Consider the following 19,716-nt stretch of genomic DNA (forward strand, 5'->3'; position numbering starts at 1 on the left):
GAATAAAAAGTAATAAAATTTTAAAGCCAAACAGTTCCCCATGAGTTTACAAAAAATTCACACTCCCTTCTCTGAGCACATCCATCACACCACATGGTTTGAGAAAAACAAAAACCAAATTTTATGTTAATCTGAATGCCAAAGAGACTGCTCATTTCGGGCTTTAAAAAATAAAAAATCCCCACTGCATTCATATTGCTTTTTGTTAATTACACACAAGCCGTCTGTCCATTTTATCTCTCAAGGCTTTCATTTTTCAAATTTCATTTTAATCAATCTGTTTAAAAATTTATGTATGAACCCATTTATTCCTCGTCCATCTCCTTGGGTTCTTCTTGGGTCAGTGCTTTCCTGAGAACTACACAGGTAACTCTCTCCATCGTGTCCTCAGTTGTTCCTGCCATTTCTCTTTGGCTTAGAATGACTTCTTCCTTTCTGATAGAGCAGTGAGAATCAGGTAGAATCCAGCCCAGTCCCCTCCCTCCAGGAATGGCCAGTATGTACATAACTACTGGTCCAGTTCAGCAGCATCCATAGAAGAAACTTCAAGCACATATTTAGGGTACTGGGGACAGTCATAGCAAGACTTTACAAGCTGGCAGGGTAGCCTTTCCATACATAATATGAGCTTTACTTGGTCAATCTTTTTTTATATTTTTTTATTTTTTGTACTGGGGATAGAATTCAGGGGTGTTCTACCACTGAGCTACATCCTAGCCCTTTTTATTTTTTACTTGAGACAGGGTCTTGCTAAGAAGTTGCCAAGGCTGGTCTTGAACTTGAGATCCTCCTGCCTAAGCCTCCCAAGCTGCTGGGATTACAGGTGTGCACTACTACACTTGGTTTCACTTTGTGAATCTTGTTAGGTAAAAAAATGAGAACCTCAACTCATGGAAGATGAAAGTTTCCACAGGAGCATGAAGCACACTGGCTCACTATGGAAAGGCTGCATGAATGCCGCAACACCTTTAGTTACGGAGATCTGGTCCTATCTGCTCAGTTAAGGTCTTTCCATGGCACCCTCAGATCCACTCTACAGAAAAGCAGCATATGCACCAGTCACTCCATTCCACCAGCAGGTGGGGACAATGTGGGCTCATGTGACTCAACTGCCCAGGCCGGTGTCCAGACACATATGAGGAGATGACAAATCTCCACAGTATGTGACTTTTTCCCTTCTTTTTTCTTTGTCCTCAGTACTAGGACGGAACTCAAGGCCAGGTGCAGAGTGCTCTGGCACAAAGCTACCCCAGTTCCCTGATAATGTGACTGACATCCCTTGGTGTCACTATTCTTAGTAGATCTGTCTACAGTGAACTTAAAGAGTTCATAAAAAACCCTTTAGAACCTGAGGAGGAAAGGACGTTAAGAGGACAGGAGCCCAAAGGTGGAGGGGAGAGCAGAGCCAACCAAGGGGAGCAGGTGGGACCTGCCCACATTGCTGGGGGAGCTAGAGAGGACAGGGTGCTCAAGGATCACCTTGCTCCCAGAGATGGTGTCTGTGAGCAACACTGGAGCCCCATGCTTCAGCTGGATAGTATTCAGGAAGATGTGAGATTTTTAAATGACTTTTTTTTTTATCATGCTAATGAAAAGGGGTCAGATAACTAAATTTTTGGCTCCTATTTTTAAAAGCATTTAACACATCTGACCCATGAATGCCAGGATCTCACCTAACAGTTTCCAGAATGCAAGCTTGCCCTGCTGCCCTTCATCAGAGCAGGGTTTTCTCTTGCCTGGTTTTGTTTTTTCAGCAGGTGACCCAGTCTTGAAGAAATGGAGAAGCAAGAACAACAATTATTTTTCCATCTACATGACAGAATCAATGAGAATGCAACTCTCTGGGGATGCAAAGGCAGCACAACCTGCCAGGCAACTCCAGAGCGGGAGCCACTGCCCAGGAAGCCACAGGGAGGAGAAGAGGTGGCATGGCCCTGCCAGGATCCCCACTTCGCAGAAGGCAGCAGCATCTTCTGGTGAGTGTCTTTAACTTCGCAGGTCCAGGAGTGCACAGGTTAAGTGTAATTTACCTCTGAAGTAAAAGTGTGTTTTTCTTCATTCCCTTTATGGCTTTAAATAAAAGACTAGACTCTGACTAACATTTCAAATGCAGATTTGTGGGCATCTTTTGAAAAACACTGTCACTTTTTGTTTAAGCCAAAGAAAATAAAAGTGGAATATTTTCACAGTATGAGATCAACTAGATTTTTAAATTTAAAATGCTACCACCTGTTAATTCCTTACAGGGAGGTAGTAACTAAATCAACCTCTAGGCCATGTCCAAATCTTCAGTTCTCATTTTGTGCCAGTAATGAAAACAGACTGTTTTATTGGTTGTGGTCATTTTGAGTGGATATCCTAAAATGAAGTTTTCTTCTTTATATCAAAATGGCTTACAAAAGTTTACACATGTCAAAGGAGCAAGCTTGCTGTGATTAAGACTTCCATTTTCCTGGATAGTTGAACAGTTTTTTTTTTTTTTAATAGATAATTTTTTTTAATATTTATTTTTTAGTTCTCGGCGGACACAACATCTTTGTTGGTATGTGGTGCTGAGGATCGAACCGGGCCGCACGCATGCCAGGCGAGCGCGCTACCGCTTGAGCCACATCCCCAGCCCAGCTGAACAGTTTTTGATTTCAAAACAAGCCCAACTAACACAGTAAACCCAAATGGTTCAAGGAAAAGTGTTCCTGTCCAGGGTGCTCTGTACATTATTCTGAACCTAAAAATGACAAAAGTAACAGACACAAGATTTTCACTGCTGTGGCCCTAGCCTCTTCAGACAGGCACAGTGAATGGAGAGAGACCCAGGCTCTGGTGGTCAGGGACACAGACCTCCAGGGAATGAGAGCTGATGAGATGCCTGGGCTGGCGAGTGCTGATCAATTCCTGGGGCCAGCCAGGCTCAGCATGGCACCACTCCTGCACTCCTGCGCCCACCCAGTATGCTTAGGAGGCTGCCGTCAAAGCCCATATTCCCAGTCTCCAAGCCAAATATCAGGTTCTCAATAAGGTAAATGTGATAATGAGCATTGCTGGTTTTCTTTTTCTTTAAATAAATATCTGAAAAACTCTGAGTATTAAATAAATTATTTCTGCTGATTAAACTTATATTAATGTCTTAAAGCAATAATATTTTAGAATATATGACAAGATACTTTAAGTTCATCTTGAAAGATACCCATCTATTATACATATTTACTTGCTGGAATTACCTTTAAAAGAAAAGACTAAAGAAAAACAAAGTCTAAAAAATTCAGCATAAAAGTGAGTGCTTATGAAGAGCCAGTACCAACCCCCACAACAGGCCTTCCCAACAAATTAAATTTCATTTCAACAAATTTAGAATGCCTGCTCTAAAAAAACGGCCCAGGGGTGACTCATGGCACCAAACCCACTACTGAGGCTTGCTGGGAGTGGGGAGAGAGAGCACAGAATGAACATGGACGGTAGGTAAAATGTTCTGAAACGATTCCTGGGAAGTATATTGGGCTTAGACAAAAACACAAGATGCAGGACAATTCCACTGAGAACTATAATGAAATTATTCCTGTAACTGATCAGAATTCAGCACTGGATAAAGGAGGAAAGTCACGCTCTACCTTTGCTCCACCTTTAAGCCACTGTAGCCATAGCTTTGATCCCTGTCTCATGGCTGCATTCCACAGTGTTTCCTGACTGTGGCATGGCTTCAGTCCACTGTGTAAGCTTCATGTTATTTGCTATCTGGAAGCTATTTAATTCTACATATGTTACAATACTGTAACAATGCTCCTGTTCAAAGGGTGCAGCTATGGGGTAGCAAAGATTACTAAAGCATACATGGACTAAGAAAGACAACCTAAGGAAAGGCAGTATGTGGCAAAAGCCTCAAAGTGATCTCACATGCCCAAGAATTTAGAAGCCATGTGGGATTTAATAAAGCCCAGGAACAGGACATAGAGTGGTAAAAATGCCCAGGCTGGACAAAGAACCTGAATGTCAATTCTATATACATATGGATAATGTGTGTCCATTCTTTCTAAAGCCTTTAAGGAAATAGATATTTAAAATTTTGTGGAGAAAAAAAATGGCTCAAAAAATCAGTAAGATTATACTTCTTTAGGATTTCATATTCCTTACACTTGGAAAACACTACCTACTTTTCTTGGAAATTAATTTAGTGACAGAAAGTCATAGATGTAATGAACACATTTCATTATGGATTAAAAAGTTGACTTTACAATAGAAAAAACGACACCTGAGAACAGCTAGAAAATGCTTGCAAAGCAGAACAGAGTCACCATTAGCATAAAAGGGAAAATTGCCAGCCCCAAAGAGTAACCCTGGAATTTTCGCATTATCCCCTGGATGTCATGTTCAAGAGAGAGCAAGAACTATTTATTTTCATCAGCAATGCAATCTTCAAAGACCTCATAACAACACCTGACCTGTCAGCCTCACAAAGCCTTCGCTGAAGTAATAACAGAAAGATAAACTGCAGGTGGCATTCCAGAAGGTAACTATTCTGAATTTCAAAGTGAACCAGAGCCAGAGTTAAGCAGGCAGCTGTAAAAAGTTGCACTGTCAGAATAAGGAGGAGAGGTAACCAGTCCCCATGCCACCAGCTCCCCCTTCCTGCCTGTGTCTATGAAGGGAGGAAAACCACTCAGCCAGGTTCCACCCTGAAGGACAATGGGCTACCCCTGGGGCTGGTCTTCATTTAATTACATAAACTACTGAAAATACCCAATCCCCTGGGCTCTGCCACCTCTGGCCGGTCAGGGTTACATGAGAGAGGGCTATGTGGGGACAATGTGTCTGCACAGAGGGGCTTACTTCTACCACAGGAGCAAAACCAAGGCAAGGGACAAAACTTCACCTCCCTGCCCCGCAAACTACAGCTACAATACAGGAAGAGATGTGACAAAAAACTACACTGAGTTTTACGTTTACAAAGTACTATGTAATTTATAAAACATCTTTAAGGTTTGACATTTGGGGCAATCAACATTTACTGCACCACCATCGAACATCATGACCTGGCTGGTACATTTGGGCAGGGGCAGCTTTTTACTTTTCAAGCATACTGGGTAGAAAGAAGCCGTACAATGAAAATAAATATAAAACATTTTAAAAATCCACAATCAACATATATTTGTGGATTTCAATGCCTCACAGTCAAGAACACAAGGATAATTCAAAATGCTGTCTGGTCAATCTGAACAGCACGTGTAATGATGAGAGGACAGGCAAGGAATTATGTCAACTCCAGGACAGAACTCCTGTCCAAAGAACAGAGGCTTCTGAAGAACAGGACACAGAAAAAGACGTGGCTTTTTATGGGAACAAAGAGACATGACTCAAATGACATTTTAGCTCACAAATTTCCTACCCTAAATTTCTAAGAATGGTAGCACTAATATTTAACTAATTAAAAGACTTTTTGATTACTTTTTGCTATGGCTACACCTATTCACATACCTACATATAGATCAAGATAGGCAACTACATTATCATCAAATAACTTTATTAGATAAAGACACTGTATTTAATCAGTAAAGTATTCCTTTAAAACAATTCATAAACTAATTCAAAAGACTTAGGTTTAAAATCACAAAATTTGTCTTACTTTGTCATTCGCTTTACTGAAAAGACGTAATTTCAACATAATACAGAATAATGGCATAAATAAATGGGGAAAACACTTGAAAATATCTCAACATCTTCAGTCAGCAGGGAGATGCAGATTCAAACCCCAAGGACCCACCATTCCATGCTTATTAGAACAGCTACAGTTAAAACACCTGATCTCACCCAGCACTGACAGGATGCAAAGCAAGTGGACTCGAATATACTGCTGCTTCAGCCACTCTGGAATACAGCCTGGGGGTGTCACGGGGGGGGGGGGGGGGGGGACGATGTAGTGATGAGTGGACCAGCTATAGCACCATCTGATGTTTAGCCAAGAAAACGAAAATACCTGCCCACACAGGCTGGTACGCAATGCTTATAGCATCCCTGAAACACAAACTGGCAATGATTTAAATGCCCATCAGCAGAGGAATGCACCAACTGCGCCCAGTCATACGATTGAATACAGCAGTAAGAAAGAACAGGGATAAACACAATGACAAGGACGATTCTAAGCAGCATTATCATAAGTGAAAAACACCAGGCAGAGAAAGTACATGCTATAAAATTCTAGAATATGCAAATGAACCCAGAATGACAGAAAGCCTGCCAGTGACTGCTCAGAGGTGGGGATGGCAAGAGGGAAGGGTTAAAACTCAGGGGTGGGGAGAATGCTTGTTATCTTCACTGTGGTGGTGGTTTCTCAAACATTCAAATACATAAAAACTGGCTCTGTTCTAGTCAGCTGGTGGTGTGCAGCTCAGCCCAGCTGAGCAAGGGGGTTACCTGAGACCAGGTCTTTGAGCCCAGTTTGGGCAACATGGTGAGACCTTGTCACAAACAAAACACTGGTAAAATTATGAACTTTAAATACATGTAGTTTTAGTATGCTTTGATAAAGTTGGAAAAAAAGTTACAACACTCTAAATTCTACCTGTTGTTCTTTTAGGAAATTTAAAGAAAAACTTTCCGACTGCAGTAATCAGAATGCGCTCAGAACCCAAAACATGAGCCAACTTCGAGCCACAAAGCCTGGGCTCCTCGTGTGTGTAGCAATTTGCATCTTCATTTTCCTTTACTTAAGAAGCCCAGATCTTGAGGAAGAAGACGAAGCGCCCACCTCTCCAGAAGCAGTGGAATGTGGCTTCTATCCAGATGAACTATGTTCAGCTTTATTTCAAGGGAAAGAGGCAGCTCCTCAAATTGCAAAATTCTGTAAAAACCCTCAAACAACTGGAATATTTGCTTATTTACGTACACCAGGAAACTGCTCCCGGATTTCCCAAGGACTGCACTTCATAACCAGGCCCCTGTCTGCAGAAGAGGGTAATTTCTCTTTGGCATATATTATAACCATTCACAAGGAGCTGGCCATGTTTGTGCAGCTTCTCAGAGCTATTTATGCACCTCAAAATGTTTATTGTATTCATGTTGATGAAAAGGCCTCAAAGAAGTATAAGACTGTGGTGCAAAGCCTGGTTGACTGTTTTAAAAACATCTTTATTTCAAAGAGACAGAAGGTGGTTCATGCTGGCCTTACAAGATTACAGGCAGACATTAATTGTATGAAAGATCTAGTCCACTCCAAATTTCAATGGAACTATGTCATTAATCTTTGTGGACAAGATTTTCCAATCAAAACCAACAAAGAAATCATACACCACATCAGAAGCAAATGGAATGATAAAAATATTACTCCTAGAGTAATACATCCACTAAACATTAAATCCGAGGCCAGTCAAAATCATCCTGAGCCCAGTCCTGAAGGAAATGTCTACATATCTCCAAATAAAAAATTCAAACACAAGCCACCTCATAACCTAACAATTTACTTTGGAAGTGCTTACTACATACTCACAAGAAAGTTTGTGGAGTTCATACTGACTGACATCCGTGCAAAAGACATGCTTCAGTGGTCCAAACACATCCTCAACCCAGAGCAGCACTACTGGGTGACCTTAAATCAACTAAAAGGTAAGTGCCATCCGACCATACAAATGTCTGCTCGGGTCAGAAGCAACCGTAGAAGTCTCATTCTTAATTGAAGATGCTTTCTATTTAGCTGTCTTCCTGTGGCTTTGTAAATGCCTGCTTGAGGAATCCAGGTCTTTGGTTTTAGGAGTCTGACATTAGCAAAGGCCACCAGGTTCCCAAGCAAACATGGCTGTATTTGTTCCCTCTGTAGAAAGGAGTCTGGCATTTTGCCTTCACCTCAGCCAGAGCCTTTTGAAAATGCTGAGCATAACTTTTTGGAAAGTTCTTCATTCTTCCCTCACTTGATAAACACTACTGGAGATGCATTAGGGTCAAATGGTGTGCAAACAACCATTAAGAATGGAAAATATTAGGGGCTGGGGACAAAGCTCAGTTGGTAGAGTGCTTGCCTTGCATGCACAAGGCCCTGGGCTCAATCCCCAGCACCATAAAAAGGAAAATATTCAAGCTGGTTGGTTTTTTTGTTGCAAATCTAATACTTTGGATAGGTTCTCCAAGGCAGAGGGAAATCTAACACCCTCCTCTAAGTGGACTTAAGTATTTCCTCTTTGTAAATGGCCAACTGGCTCCTGAGGAGTATGGCTTTAGGCTTAAAAAGCCACGCTCATCAGTCCAGAACACTGTGCAAAGGACCTGGCAGAGACTGCCGAGACCCCTTTTAAAATCCCATACCTGTTTTAAGTCCCAATTTCAAATCACTGAAGAGGCTGTTCCAGAACAATCAAAATCCAAGAACCCCCATGACCACGAAGAGCACTCAACTTACATGAATGAGTTACAGGGGAGGCAAAGGGATGAAAGAATACCAGGCACACAGATGCAGAGCCTGGCCCTTGGTCGACCCTGACATCACCACCAGAGTGGTACACCACCTGCCCACGAGTCTAGCCCCTGGTAGGACATAACCAATGAGGCGACTTAGCCAAAAATGGACTGCCCCCTGTCCTTCTCACTGACTGCCTGATCTAGAGGGAACGACAATGACCTTGCAGAAGAACTTGTACTAAAAGTTCAGGAAGCTGTGTCCACAATGTGTGTGTTGGTTGTGTCTCCTTAGATGCTCCAGGTGCTATGCCAGATGCTGGCTGGGAAGGGAATATTCGAGCCATGAAGAGGAGAGCAGAGGAAGGAAGTGTCCATGACGGATGTAGAGGTAAAAGCCAGCAAAGCAAGGCTACGCAACCTGATACAGAAATCACACAGCTGCTGCCTCAACAGTGGTGGGGGCCGCTGCAACCAGGCTTGACCTGGAGTCAGTGGCCACCCAACAGCATGGTGTCAATGTGTACAAAGTTTTTAATTTAACATAAGCTCCACACAGAAAAGGTACAATTCTTAAACATACCTGGGGTTAAACTTTCACGAGGTAAATAAGCAGGGTCATAACTGAATAAGTTTTTAGATAAAAGTCACAAGCTATCTGCATTTTTTTAAAATCTGCTTTTAGAATTCAAACCCAACATTGACTAAAAACGAGCCCTGTGTTTGCTGTGCATTAGAATATAAGACTGAATAACGCAGGTGCCTGATGACAGTGGGGCGAGCCAACTGCTACTTCTTTATATAAACAAAGTTTTACTGGAACAAAGCCACACCCATGTGCTTGTTTTACTGTGTGTTTGTTTTTGTTTGGTACTGGGATTGAACCCAGGGTTGCTCTACCACTGAGCTACATCCCAGATATTTTTTTTTTTTTTTTGAGACAATGTCTCACTAAATTGTGTAGTCTGGACTCTAACTTACAATCCTCCTGCCTCAACCTCCCAAGTCACTGGGATTATAGGTGTGCACCACCATGCCCAGCAGTACCTTATTTATGATAGTGAAGGGCAGGACTGAGTAGGGACCCACAAAGCCCAAAACATGTCCTCTCTGGCCTTTTACAGATAGTCTGCTATGCCCTCTCTGGAGCATCAGACCTCACACTTGTCTTACCTGCATGCTTTCTAAAAGAAATAAGGAAAAGAGATTATTACATTTTTAAGTAATTCAAAGTTTATCCCCCCCCCTCGTAATCTATTCCTCATCTTTTTAGTGTCCCAGAGATTTTAATCATGGGAGGAGATAGATGGACACCCCAAAGCCGGGTTTTGGATGGGGAGCATGTGCCTTTATTCCATGAAAAGTCTAGAGGAAACTGATTGGGTGCAGAGGGGCTCTTGGCACACTAGGCTGGGGGAATGCCTAGAGAAAGACACTGGAATGTGGCTCCTGTGGACCTCTTCTGGCCCACTGTCCCCATTCCCCCACCCCCAAGATGGCTGCTTGGGAGGTGCAGTAGTGTAGGGGAAAACAAGATGCAGGACAGGAGGCTCACAGTTCAGTGTCAAGGAGTTCAGCAGAGATGCCAATGCTGTGAGAGCTCATGAAAGGAAAATGGCAGGGGGTGCCCAGCCTTCAGGTGGAGCTGCAAACAGTAGTGAATAGAGAATGCAGAAGACCCAAGTAAAGCTATATGAAGGTGGCTGTGGCAGAGCATCCCCTCTGCAAAGACACTTGGGCCCTGCAGTTTGTCCATAAGTAGTTTCCTAGCCACAGGCGGGGAACTACCGCAGAGATGGGACGACCTATTCTAATAGTGCTTTTGGGTATGGCCTCTGGGTTTGACTAGACAAGCAAAATAAACCAAGTTCAGTTAGTTTTCTAGCTATTAAGAAGACTGACCCTGGGGCTGGGGATGTGGCTCCAGCGGTAGTGCGCTTGCCTAGCATGTGCGGGGCGCTGGGTTTGATCCTCAGCACCACATAAAAAATAAAAAAAAATAAAGACGTTGTATCCATCGAAAACTAAAAAATAAATATTAAAAAAAAGACTGACCCCAAATACATGGGCTATAGGTAAATGAAAATGTAAACTTTGATGTCAGAATAGTTCAAAGACAAGTAATTCTTGTGGCCTTGTGCACCTCCACCTCCTGAGAGGTAGGAGCAGAAGAGCTGGGATTTTTTCCCTTTTGCCTTGTTGGTGGGGGTGGGGATGAATTTGTGCACACTGGGCAAGTGCACCACCAGTGAGCTACGCCCCACTCCTGGGGTAAACATTCCATGAAGTATCTTTCAATGGGTAGACATGATTCAACTTGGGAGCTCTTCACAGGGCAAGAAGGCAACAGCGCAACAATAGCAAGTTGACAAACAGCCTGCCTTTCATTAGGAAGCAGGCACTCCTGCCACTACCACAGGGGTGGCTAGGACCAGTACCTAAGTGCTCAGAAAAGCAGGGGGCTTAGATGCTCCCTGAAAATGGTGTGCGAGTGGTGGAAGAAGGGTTATGGCTACCAATAATACAGTAATGGCTCAGGAATACAGTAATGGCTAAAGATTTACATGGTGGCAACCTGAATGTTTCAACAACAGCACTGCCCCTAACTGCAAACAGTTCAGAAAGTTCTTACCATCACTGGCTTCAGGGTACAAACTGTTTGGGTATGGCCCCTGGGTTTGACTAAACAATCAAAATAAACCAGTTCAGTTAGTTGGCTGAACAGCAGTCACACAGCCACATGTGGGCAGCATTCAGATCAGCACTGACTCAGGCCAAGCACTAGGGGTAGAAACGGTGGTACACCTTCTGGAGCCTGCACTCATCCTCACAAGCACTCTCAGGTAGACGCTAGTATCCGACCCCAGGCTCATCTAGTCCTAAAGCCACACCCAAATGCACAGGAAGGGCAGAGTTGGGTCTCAAAGAAGGTGCAGCTGCCCGTGGCAACAACACTGGCCAGCTCACATTCAACCCTGCCACAGAATGCCAATATCCCACAATAACCAGCAGCCAAGAGCTCCTTTATTTTTAATTACCCACACAGCATTAACAGGACCTTGAAAATGTTCCATTTTTTTCTGTTTCCTTCTAGTTCAAACCCATATACATCTAATCAACAGTTATGAAGTTATGATCAAGGGGTAGCTGATTCATTGCTCATTTATGTCCTGTTTTTCACATTGCTTATCTTTGAACTTAGACTTTTCAACTACTTAGATATTATTGAGATTCCATCACTTCATACCAAGAGTGTTTATCAGTTATCCAGTCATGGTGGCACACACCTGAAATCCTTGCAACTCAGGAGGATTGCAAGTTCAACACCAGTCCAGGAAACTTATGAAATCCTGTCTCGAATATATATATGTTTTTTTATGGCTGGGGATGTAGCTCAGGAATAAAGCACCCCTGGGTTTGTTTTCAGTACCCCCCCACACACAAAAAGTCCATCACTTAAAAAACGTTTCATCATGATAATAGCTGCCACCAGTGCCATGCCTACCAAGTGCCAGTTCTAGGCCCTTTACATAGACTCTGCTCAGCAGGAGCAGAGTTCCTTCTGATTTTATTTCAGTCTTATAAACAACATTAGACTTTTCAGTTTGCAGTACCCTCTCCCTTTTAAAACACTATTTCCTGGGCCGATATAGGGAGGGCAAAAGAAGGAGCTCAGCAGTGAGAGGGCAGGGTCACCAAATGGACAGGCCTCTACTCCAGAGCTGAGACCTCACTTCTCACCTGCAAACTGAGGGTACAAATGGAAACCACATCAGTGTGGTATCAAGAGGATCAAGAGAGCAGAAGGTACCACACACAGTGTGAGGCACTAGAAATGCCACAGGGTTTGTCTCAAAGGGATCCCATCAGCACTGCTTCCAAATGCAATTTCCCTTTTAATTACACATGACATGTTCACTCTGCAAAACCAATGAAAGACAGAGCGATGTTCATTAAAACTAACACCTTCTTGATAAACTACTCACGACCTAGGAAAAGATTGAGAAGGTTGTGGAATCAGAACCTAACAGAGTAGGGCAAGGTGGTGCACACCTGTAATCCCAGCAACTTGGGAGGCTGAGGCAAGAGAATCTCAAGTTTGAGGCCAGCCCGGGCAACTGTTATTTTGATACTTTGACTCAAAATAAAATAAAAGGGGTAGGGTGTATAGTATAGCTCAATGCTGTGGGTCCAATCCTCAGGTACATACACACACACAAAAAAAAAACCCAAAAAACACCACATAACAAACAAACAAAAAAACATAACAACAAAAAAAAACACCACTTATCAGAATTTAGATTTTACCAGGCAAATGAGTGCTACTTCAACTCCCTGTGCCACAACTAGCTAGGATTCCACAGTATTCACCTAAGGCAGCCACGCAAGTATCAAACATTTTAGAAATCATAAACAAAAAGAACAAAAATGCTCCTTTTTCACCTTAAATTCAGAACTCAAAACACAAAAGCCTCGGCTAAAGCAATCACGGAAATGCTATTGGTCTGAACTCTTATGAAGGCGCAGAGGCTGTCAGATGCCATCAGAAGCAGCACAGCCTCTTTTCTGTGTGAATGTGAACTGCGGGGAAACAACGGCAGCTCAGTTTTCGTCTTTCTTCTTGTAGGCCACTACATCCAAGACACCTGTGTGTATGGACTAGGAGACCTGCCATGGATCATTAAGTCACCTTCTCTGTTTGCCAGCAAATTTGAACCCTCCTCAGACCCACTTGTGGTTACATGCTTAGAGAGGCGGCACCGACTTCAGACCCTAAGGCAGGCAGAAGTCCCCGTGGAACCACACTGGAGTTTCCAACAGGAAACTCGTTTCAACATGAAACTGACCCACTAAGCAGCGTGGACGCTCTTTTTGGGATCACTCTGTTTCCTGACTTGAAACAAGAGGACGAACCAAAAGAGAAAGAATGGGACAAGACCAGTCCTAAAATGAATTCAGAAGCATGCTATTGACAAGACTTTACTATTGATTACAGGCCACTTTTATAGCTTTGAGAAAGAAATCACAAGAGAAAAAATAACTCAAGCTACCAGTGGTGACATATGGAGAAACATCTGGAGGCAGACAGCTTCAGGAGATGGTTGCTGAAAACCTGGGTTCTCCAAATGCTGAGATCCAGGTTCAAGCTGGAGCTAAGAGCAACACATCTTGTTCTGAGGGCCTGGAACTCTTATATAGAGACAATAACGGACAAGCTCCCACTGAAAATGAAAACATGTTTATCTAAAGTTGTCCTTATTGGCTGAGAACAATATAACCTTATTCTGGAGAACCCTAGAAAAATACCCAACCGTTAATTTCTCTGGGTCAAATAAGTCCATGTGGAGTAGAAACACCTGAGTGCCCGACACTACCACAGCTGTAGGGGACGCTGGATGATGAAAATGTGGTGAGAAAGACAGAGGCAGTGAATCTTGATTTCTAACTTTTATATTTTTAATTAATTTAACTTCAGATACTATATACACGTGTGGTGCAGGGCTACCGTGACAGAGCCAGGCCTAAGGCACTGACGGTCTGAACTACCTCCAGCCACAGATCCAGCTCTCCTCCCTCGCAGGGTCCCTATTTTATTGTTGCTGCTCATTGAGAATTTTATACACACTAGTTGAAAACTTTCTCTAAAAGTGTTCGTGGCATCACACAGGATTGAAGTATACAGCCTCTAAAGAACACAGCATAAAACAACTAAAAAAGGAAAAGCAGGAGGAAACTAAAGAAGAGAACATATTTCAAAGGCAAACTGCAAGCACCTCAGTAAATTCAACCTTCCCACACATACAAATAAAATCACAGCCCTGGAGAGGCAGGAAGCTAAGGAGAGGAAGAGAGGTTCTGAAGGCAAGCACCACAGGCCAAATTTAAGTGAACCACAGAACAGGAAGATCTTGATTTAAATGAACATTTCTTCTCCTGAAAACACACAGAAAATATCAGCAGTACCAGAAAGACGACAGGAGTCTCCTGTAGCACACCACCATTTTGCTTCAGTCTTCCAGGCAAATAGCATTCTCCAAAGGTACCAACTGAGACATTCTGACTGCCTGGCTTCACCATAATCATGTGCTCTGCATTTTATAAAAACTCACTAGTGACTGGATGCAAGCCACATTAAAAAAAAAAAAAAAAGAAAGAAACTTAAGTCTTTTCAATGTACTTGAAACATGGGTGTATGGTGCAGGGCTACTATGACAGAGCCAGGCCTAAGGCACTGCCTTCACTCCATTTCAGTGTCAATCCTTAGAACAGTCATACACTATGAAGAGTGACCTGATACATCAGAATAACTACCACCAGGGCTACTGTGAGGATCGAATGTGCACTCTAATGCTTTCGCAGAGCAGGAAACTGGGCACAGGCAGGCAATGAAACCTTCCCAGGATCACTGGGCTCAGAAGCTGGCACTGGAGCAGGCAAGCAGTCTGGCTGCAGAGTCCAGGCCATCACTCAACAACTCCATGAGGTCTGTGCCCTCATTGGAAGGGGCACAGACCTGCCCCTGCCCTGCAGGCTCCAATACTATCACAAACATAGCTTCCTAAACAATAAAAGTAAGAAAGTAACATAAGAGACAGTGCAACAAAGCAGCTTGGGACCTGAGCTCTGGTGGAGTTTTGGGGGAGGCAATGGATGAACAGGGTGAGAGACAGATGGCCACTCTGACTATGGAAGGCTAAGAGGTCAGGCAAGTGGCAGCCTGTTAGTATCAAACCAAGAAGAAGCCAATGCTTGGTCTATTCTGAACCAGACTCTATGTGTACTCATTTGTAAAGAAAAAGGGAAAATTAAATCATAGGTAAAAAAAAATGTCTGAAATACATTGGCAAGGCCATATATTATGCGATTCCCCGAAGCTAAACATTAATCAAGACCACAGAAATTGCAGAAATCTTAACCTGGAAGAGGCCAGGGTCTGGAAATTAGAATTAGGATACCAATTTTTGAAAATATTTCCTTTTCTAAGTGATCTTTCCCTTTCTACTCCGCTTACTTCATAAAATGAATGCAAAAAGACAACATCAACACACACATAGTTTTACTTCTTATTTTAAAACAACCACAAATCCCATTTACCTACCTAGAAAGCCCAAATATACAAAGCCAGAAAGTTAGCAAGCTAAAAACTACTTATCATACCCCTAACATCTGCTCAGCAGCACTTTTCATATTTTACTACTATGCATACAAATCATCTGGCAATCTTCTCAAAGTGCAAATTCTATTTCAACAGGTTTGAATTAGGGCTGAAATTCTGCATTTCTTAAAAAAAAAATCAAACAAACTCTCAGGTGATGCTAATATCACACATCTATGGATCATGCTCTAAGTAACAAGCACATCATTTGTTGGCATCCCATAATTACTCCAATTGCTGCTGCTTCTTACAAGAAGTGAAGAACACAGTAGGGAATACAATTAATTTTTTGGCTACTGATTTGTTTACAGTAAAAATAAAACAAAACAAAAACCCTAGCAACTGTATCTGTCTGGATCCTGTTAACTGAAATCAAGTGCACACACCATGTGTTTTCCAACATGGGACCAAGGCTATTTCAAACCCTTTAATCTCTTCTAGTGACTGAAAAGTCCAATGTCAGTGAAACCACGGACGTGCACACCTGTGATCCCAGCAGCGAGGGGCTGAGGCAGGAGGATTGCAAGTTCAAGGCTAACCTCAGCACTTAGCCCGAGCAATGTATTAAGACCCTGTCTTAAAAAATAAAAAGGGTCAAGCACCCTTGCCTTAAGCCCCTAGTAGTCCGCCTGCCAAAAAGTAGAGAAAAAAAATGCCCTAAATACCCTTGAGGCTCCTGACATTGTTATAATGTCAGTGACTTCTCTACATTTCAGACATTATCTAAAAAATGAAAACACTTGTCTTGGTTCCTGACACTGTGGCTTTATTTCCCTTCAGTGACATCTGCATGATTTGCTGCAGCTCCAGAAGATGTGTCATTGCTCTTCCCCTCTGCAGAGTTTGGCAGAAATGGCTCTGAGCTTAAGCCTACTCTTTCTGAGGCAGTAAGCAAATATTAAGAAAGGTAATAAAAAATACTGTGACCAAGGAGACTTTCTTCCTTCACCCAAGCAGGTCTGCAGAAGTGCTGCCAAATTATCAGCATCTCACTCAGTGATGTCCTGCAGAGATGTTTGACACCCTGTCTGTGGATCACCTCAAAGCAACACCTTTATGTCTAGCAATCATGATCTCCTTGGAGAGTTGGTCCCATGACATGCACACTCTTCCTTCCAGGCCCAGAACAAATGCTTACCCATTCATGTAGCCACTTCCCACCAGAGCACCGCCATAAGAAAGTGCTCTGGCCCCTGAACATCAAAAACACCTTCACCATGTTGGAATTTGGCCTCAAAGAATAAAATGGAACAAGATAGTTCATGTAAATTATGATTCCTGTAGGACTGCAGCCTCCCTGAGCACAGGACCTGTCATCTAAATCTTGTTTTCCCTTGCAACACTAGTAATATTGTCTTCCAAAAAGAGACACTATAAATACTGCCAATTAAACTACATAATCAATTCTTTTTTTTAAAAAAAAAAAAAAAAAGCTTAATAAGAGTTTCCAAATTCTATGAAGACTTCATTTATAGTCACCCCAAATGCCCTCCACTGACTTCTGCACCACCAATTACCTTTTACCTGCCTGAGCTCTATAAATGAATCATCAAAGATGTCCTCTTCCATGTCCAGCTTCTTTAGTAGAGGGAATAACTTTAAATCTAAAGTATATCTGGGTTAAAGCTGCCCTCTAGCTTTTCAATGACTTTAGAATAAAATCCATAAACACAATGTGGTCACCCTGGCCCTGTATAAGTGACTCCTCTTAACCTTCCAATCTCACATACTTCTCCTCTTCTGCCCTCCACCCTGGCCACACTTTCTGTTCCCTGAACTAGCAAAGTCCCCTGTCACTCTGAGCTAACATGCTATTCCTGCTGCCCAAGAGGTTGCTTTCAAGTGTGCATGGCTGACTCCTCTTTCCCTCTAGTTTTGGTCAAACCTCCAGAGATGCCTTCTTGACCTCCACTAGTGCACTCTCTCCCCTGCCTTGAGTGCTTCCTTCCAAGCATCCATCACAGCCCATACAGTCTTGCTCCTTTATTGAGTGTCTATCTCTCCAGCTGGCATGGGATGCCCAAGGGCAGGACCCTCAAGGATTTTTTCTTCCAGGAATATGCCACCAATAGGTACCTAGGGCATGGCTGCCCCCATGACAAGTGCTTCATGAAAGCTACTGGCCGAGAATCATCCACAACATGGGGAAATAATACGGGTCTAATGAAATCCAGTTAATACAGGTGTACAGTCAGAAGCTGCTGGCATCCATGACACCAAACTAAATGCCAGGCTTTCCAAGGCCAGAAGAACATCAAAGACATGAGGGTTTGGGGCTTCGGTAATACAACTCTACAGAAGCAACATCATTAGTATTTCCTTTGTGTGATCTGAGAAGGCTAGCTGTCACACCAAGGCATTTGCTCATTCATGTGAGTGTTTGTGGCCCTAGAGGGAACAAACCCCGGAGATCAGAAAATGAACCCATTGTGTTCCCACCTTCAAAAATTCATGGTCCAAAACCACACACATAAATACACATTGCATCATGATGAGGTCAATGGAGTAACACAGTACCAAGGAAAGTGGAAAGAGGACTATCAACAAAGATTCACCACAGAAGTAAGAACTGAATCCAAGGCTCAGGGGGAGCAGGGCCTCTCCAGGCTGGCAGGTCAGAGTAGAGGGAATGCAGGCCCAGGAGAGAGTGGCACATCCAGGAACAGCCCAGAGCTGACCTGCACAGGCTGGTTACATCAGGTCACAAGAAGCTGGTGAGTCTGTACTTTCACCAAAAAAAAAAAAGAGACACAGCAGAGTTTTAAGCAGAGAAGCAACTTATCAGATCTGTTTCAGAAAGAATTTAAGGATCCATAAATGACAAGCAGAGGGAGGGACTTCAACCATCTGATTTCCTCAGCTACTGAAGGGAGTAAGTAGAATATGTCAAGAACTCACTGTGTGGCAAACTTCTGCTTTTATCTCTTTCAAGGCACGTTCGGAAAACACACAACCACAGCATCGAAGGAAGCAAAATCTAGAGAAAGAGTCCAACATAGAGAATAGCTTAGACAAGAACTAAAAATTAGTGATTACATTATCAATTAGCATTTTTCATTTACATGACAAGAATCACAAAGATAAATTTATCCTATTAAAAAAAGTATGTCCAAAATTTTTTAAAAAATTGAAACTAAAACCATAAACACATTAAAAGACAGAATAGGCACTAAGGGAGAAGTTGTTTTAAATATATATGAGGTTCAGAGCTTATTTTATTACTATTTGAAGGGATCTTAACAAGCAATAAAAGTACAAAAGAAAAATGAGAAAAGGGCATTAACACAAAAAAAATATTAAATTCACAAAAGAAATATTAAGAAAAGAACATGAAAAAATGGTTAACCTCAAATGTTAAGGAAACACATTTCAAATTCACAATATGTAATATTATCAGGCGATGGTTAACGAATTAAAGGATATCCAGTGGAAACCATCTGAGGACACAGGTACATTTGTTGGAAGGTGGGCACAACTTTTCAGGAAGACAATTTGGTCATAGCAGCTAAAGAATCACTTTAAAAATTTCTCCCAGGGCTGGGGTGTGGCTCCATGGTAGAGCACTCACTTAGAACATGCAAAGGCACTGGGTTCAACTCCCAGCACCGTGAAAAAAGGGAAGAATAAAGAAATGTGATTGTATAGAAACATGCCCCAAGTACACAAAGGTGAAACGTATTTGGGTCACACAGTGAAGTACGATACTGTCTGTAACAAAGAAGAGAAGGAAACCACTCCAGTGCTCATCAGTGGGGAATGAATAGTTAAATTAAGGATGAATACCCACAGAACTATTAAGAGTAAGGCAAACTGGTATTCCAGGCCATGAAACATGTTCAGATCAGACAGGGAAGTGGAAAAAGAAGAGATTACAAAATATGCATAACAGGACCCCATGATCATGTGGAAGAATCCGTGTTTACTCACAGGGATGTTTGAAGAGGAGTAGAGAAGTGGGATGTGGGTGTGATGTGAAGGAGGGGACAGTAAATGCAAGACAACTTACAACACAACCTCTAAAGGTAGGACTGGGAGGAGCAGAAAGCACTTCCACACTTTACTTTACACAGCCCCTTACAAATGCACAACAGAAATTTTCACCAATATCCCAGGGATTGTAGCAGAAGCAGACCACCCTGACAAAAATCTAATAAACAAAATGGCAGTAAATTAATTAAATGTTATTT

The 19,716-nt window shown here is 42.5% G+C and overlaps 2 protein-coding genes and 1 long non-coding RNA gene across 3 annotated transcripts in view; 2 read left to right on the plus strand and 1 right to left on the minus strand.

Annotated features, from left to right (window-relative positions):
- Rtf2 (replication termination factor 2) overlaps positions 1-19,716 on the minus strand; it is a 44,800-nt gene that overhangs the window by 13,722 nt on the left and 11,362 nt on the right. Inside the window, exon 5 of the mRNA XM_005341386.5 lies at positions 18,428-18,506. Coding sequence (XP_005341443.2) covers positions 18,428-18,506 — 79 coding nt within the window. The remainder of the gene's footprint in view (positions 1-18,427; positions 18,507-19,716) is intronic.
- On the plus strand, positions 992-3,080 carry LOC144378157 (uncharacterized). Its single transcript, XR_013439770.1, has 2 exons — positions 992-1,976; positions 2,516-3,080. It is a non-coding gene; the product is annotated as an uncharacterized LOC144378157 (long non-coding RNA).
- Positions 6,571-13,227, plus strand: LOC101955949 (putative beta-1,3-galactosyl-O-glycosyl-glycoprotein beta-1,6-N-acetylglucosaminyltransferase 7). Its single transcript, XM_005341388.5, has 3 exons — positions 6,571-7,590; positions 8,669-8,764; positions 13,001-13,227. The coding sequence occupies exons 1-3, from the start codon at positions 6,624-6,626 to the stop codon at positions 13,225-13,227; spliced, it is 1,290 nt and encodes a 429-aa protein (XP_005341445.4). The 5' UTR covers positions 6,571-6,623.

This window comes from Ictidomys tridecemlineatus, chromosome 5 (assembly GCF_052094955.1).
Source record: "Ictidomys tridecemlineatus isolate mIctTri1 chromosome 5, mIctTri1.hap1, whole genome shotgun sequence".
Taxonomy (NCBI): Eukaryota; Metazoa; Chordata; class Mammalia; order Rodentia; family Sciuridae; genus Ictidomys; species Ictidomys tridecemlineatus.

Coding starts and splice junctions, on each gene's coding strand:
- LOC101955949 (XM_005341388.5), top strand. CDS start 6,624: ATGAGCCAACTTCGAGCCACAAAGCCTGGGCTCCTCGTGTGTGTAGCA. Junction 7,591..8,668: donor GACCTTAAATCAACTAAAAG/GTAAGTGCCATC, acceptor GTGTCTCCTTAG/ATGCTCCAGGTGCTATGCCA. Junction 8,765..13,000: donor TGTCCATGACGGATGTAGAG/GTAAAAGCCAGC, acceptor TTCTTCTTGTAG/GCCACTACATCCAAGACACC.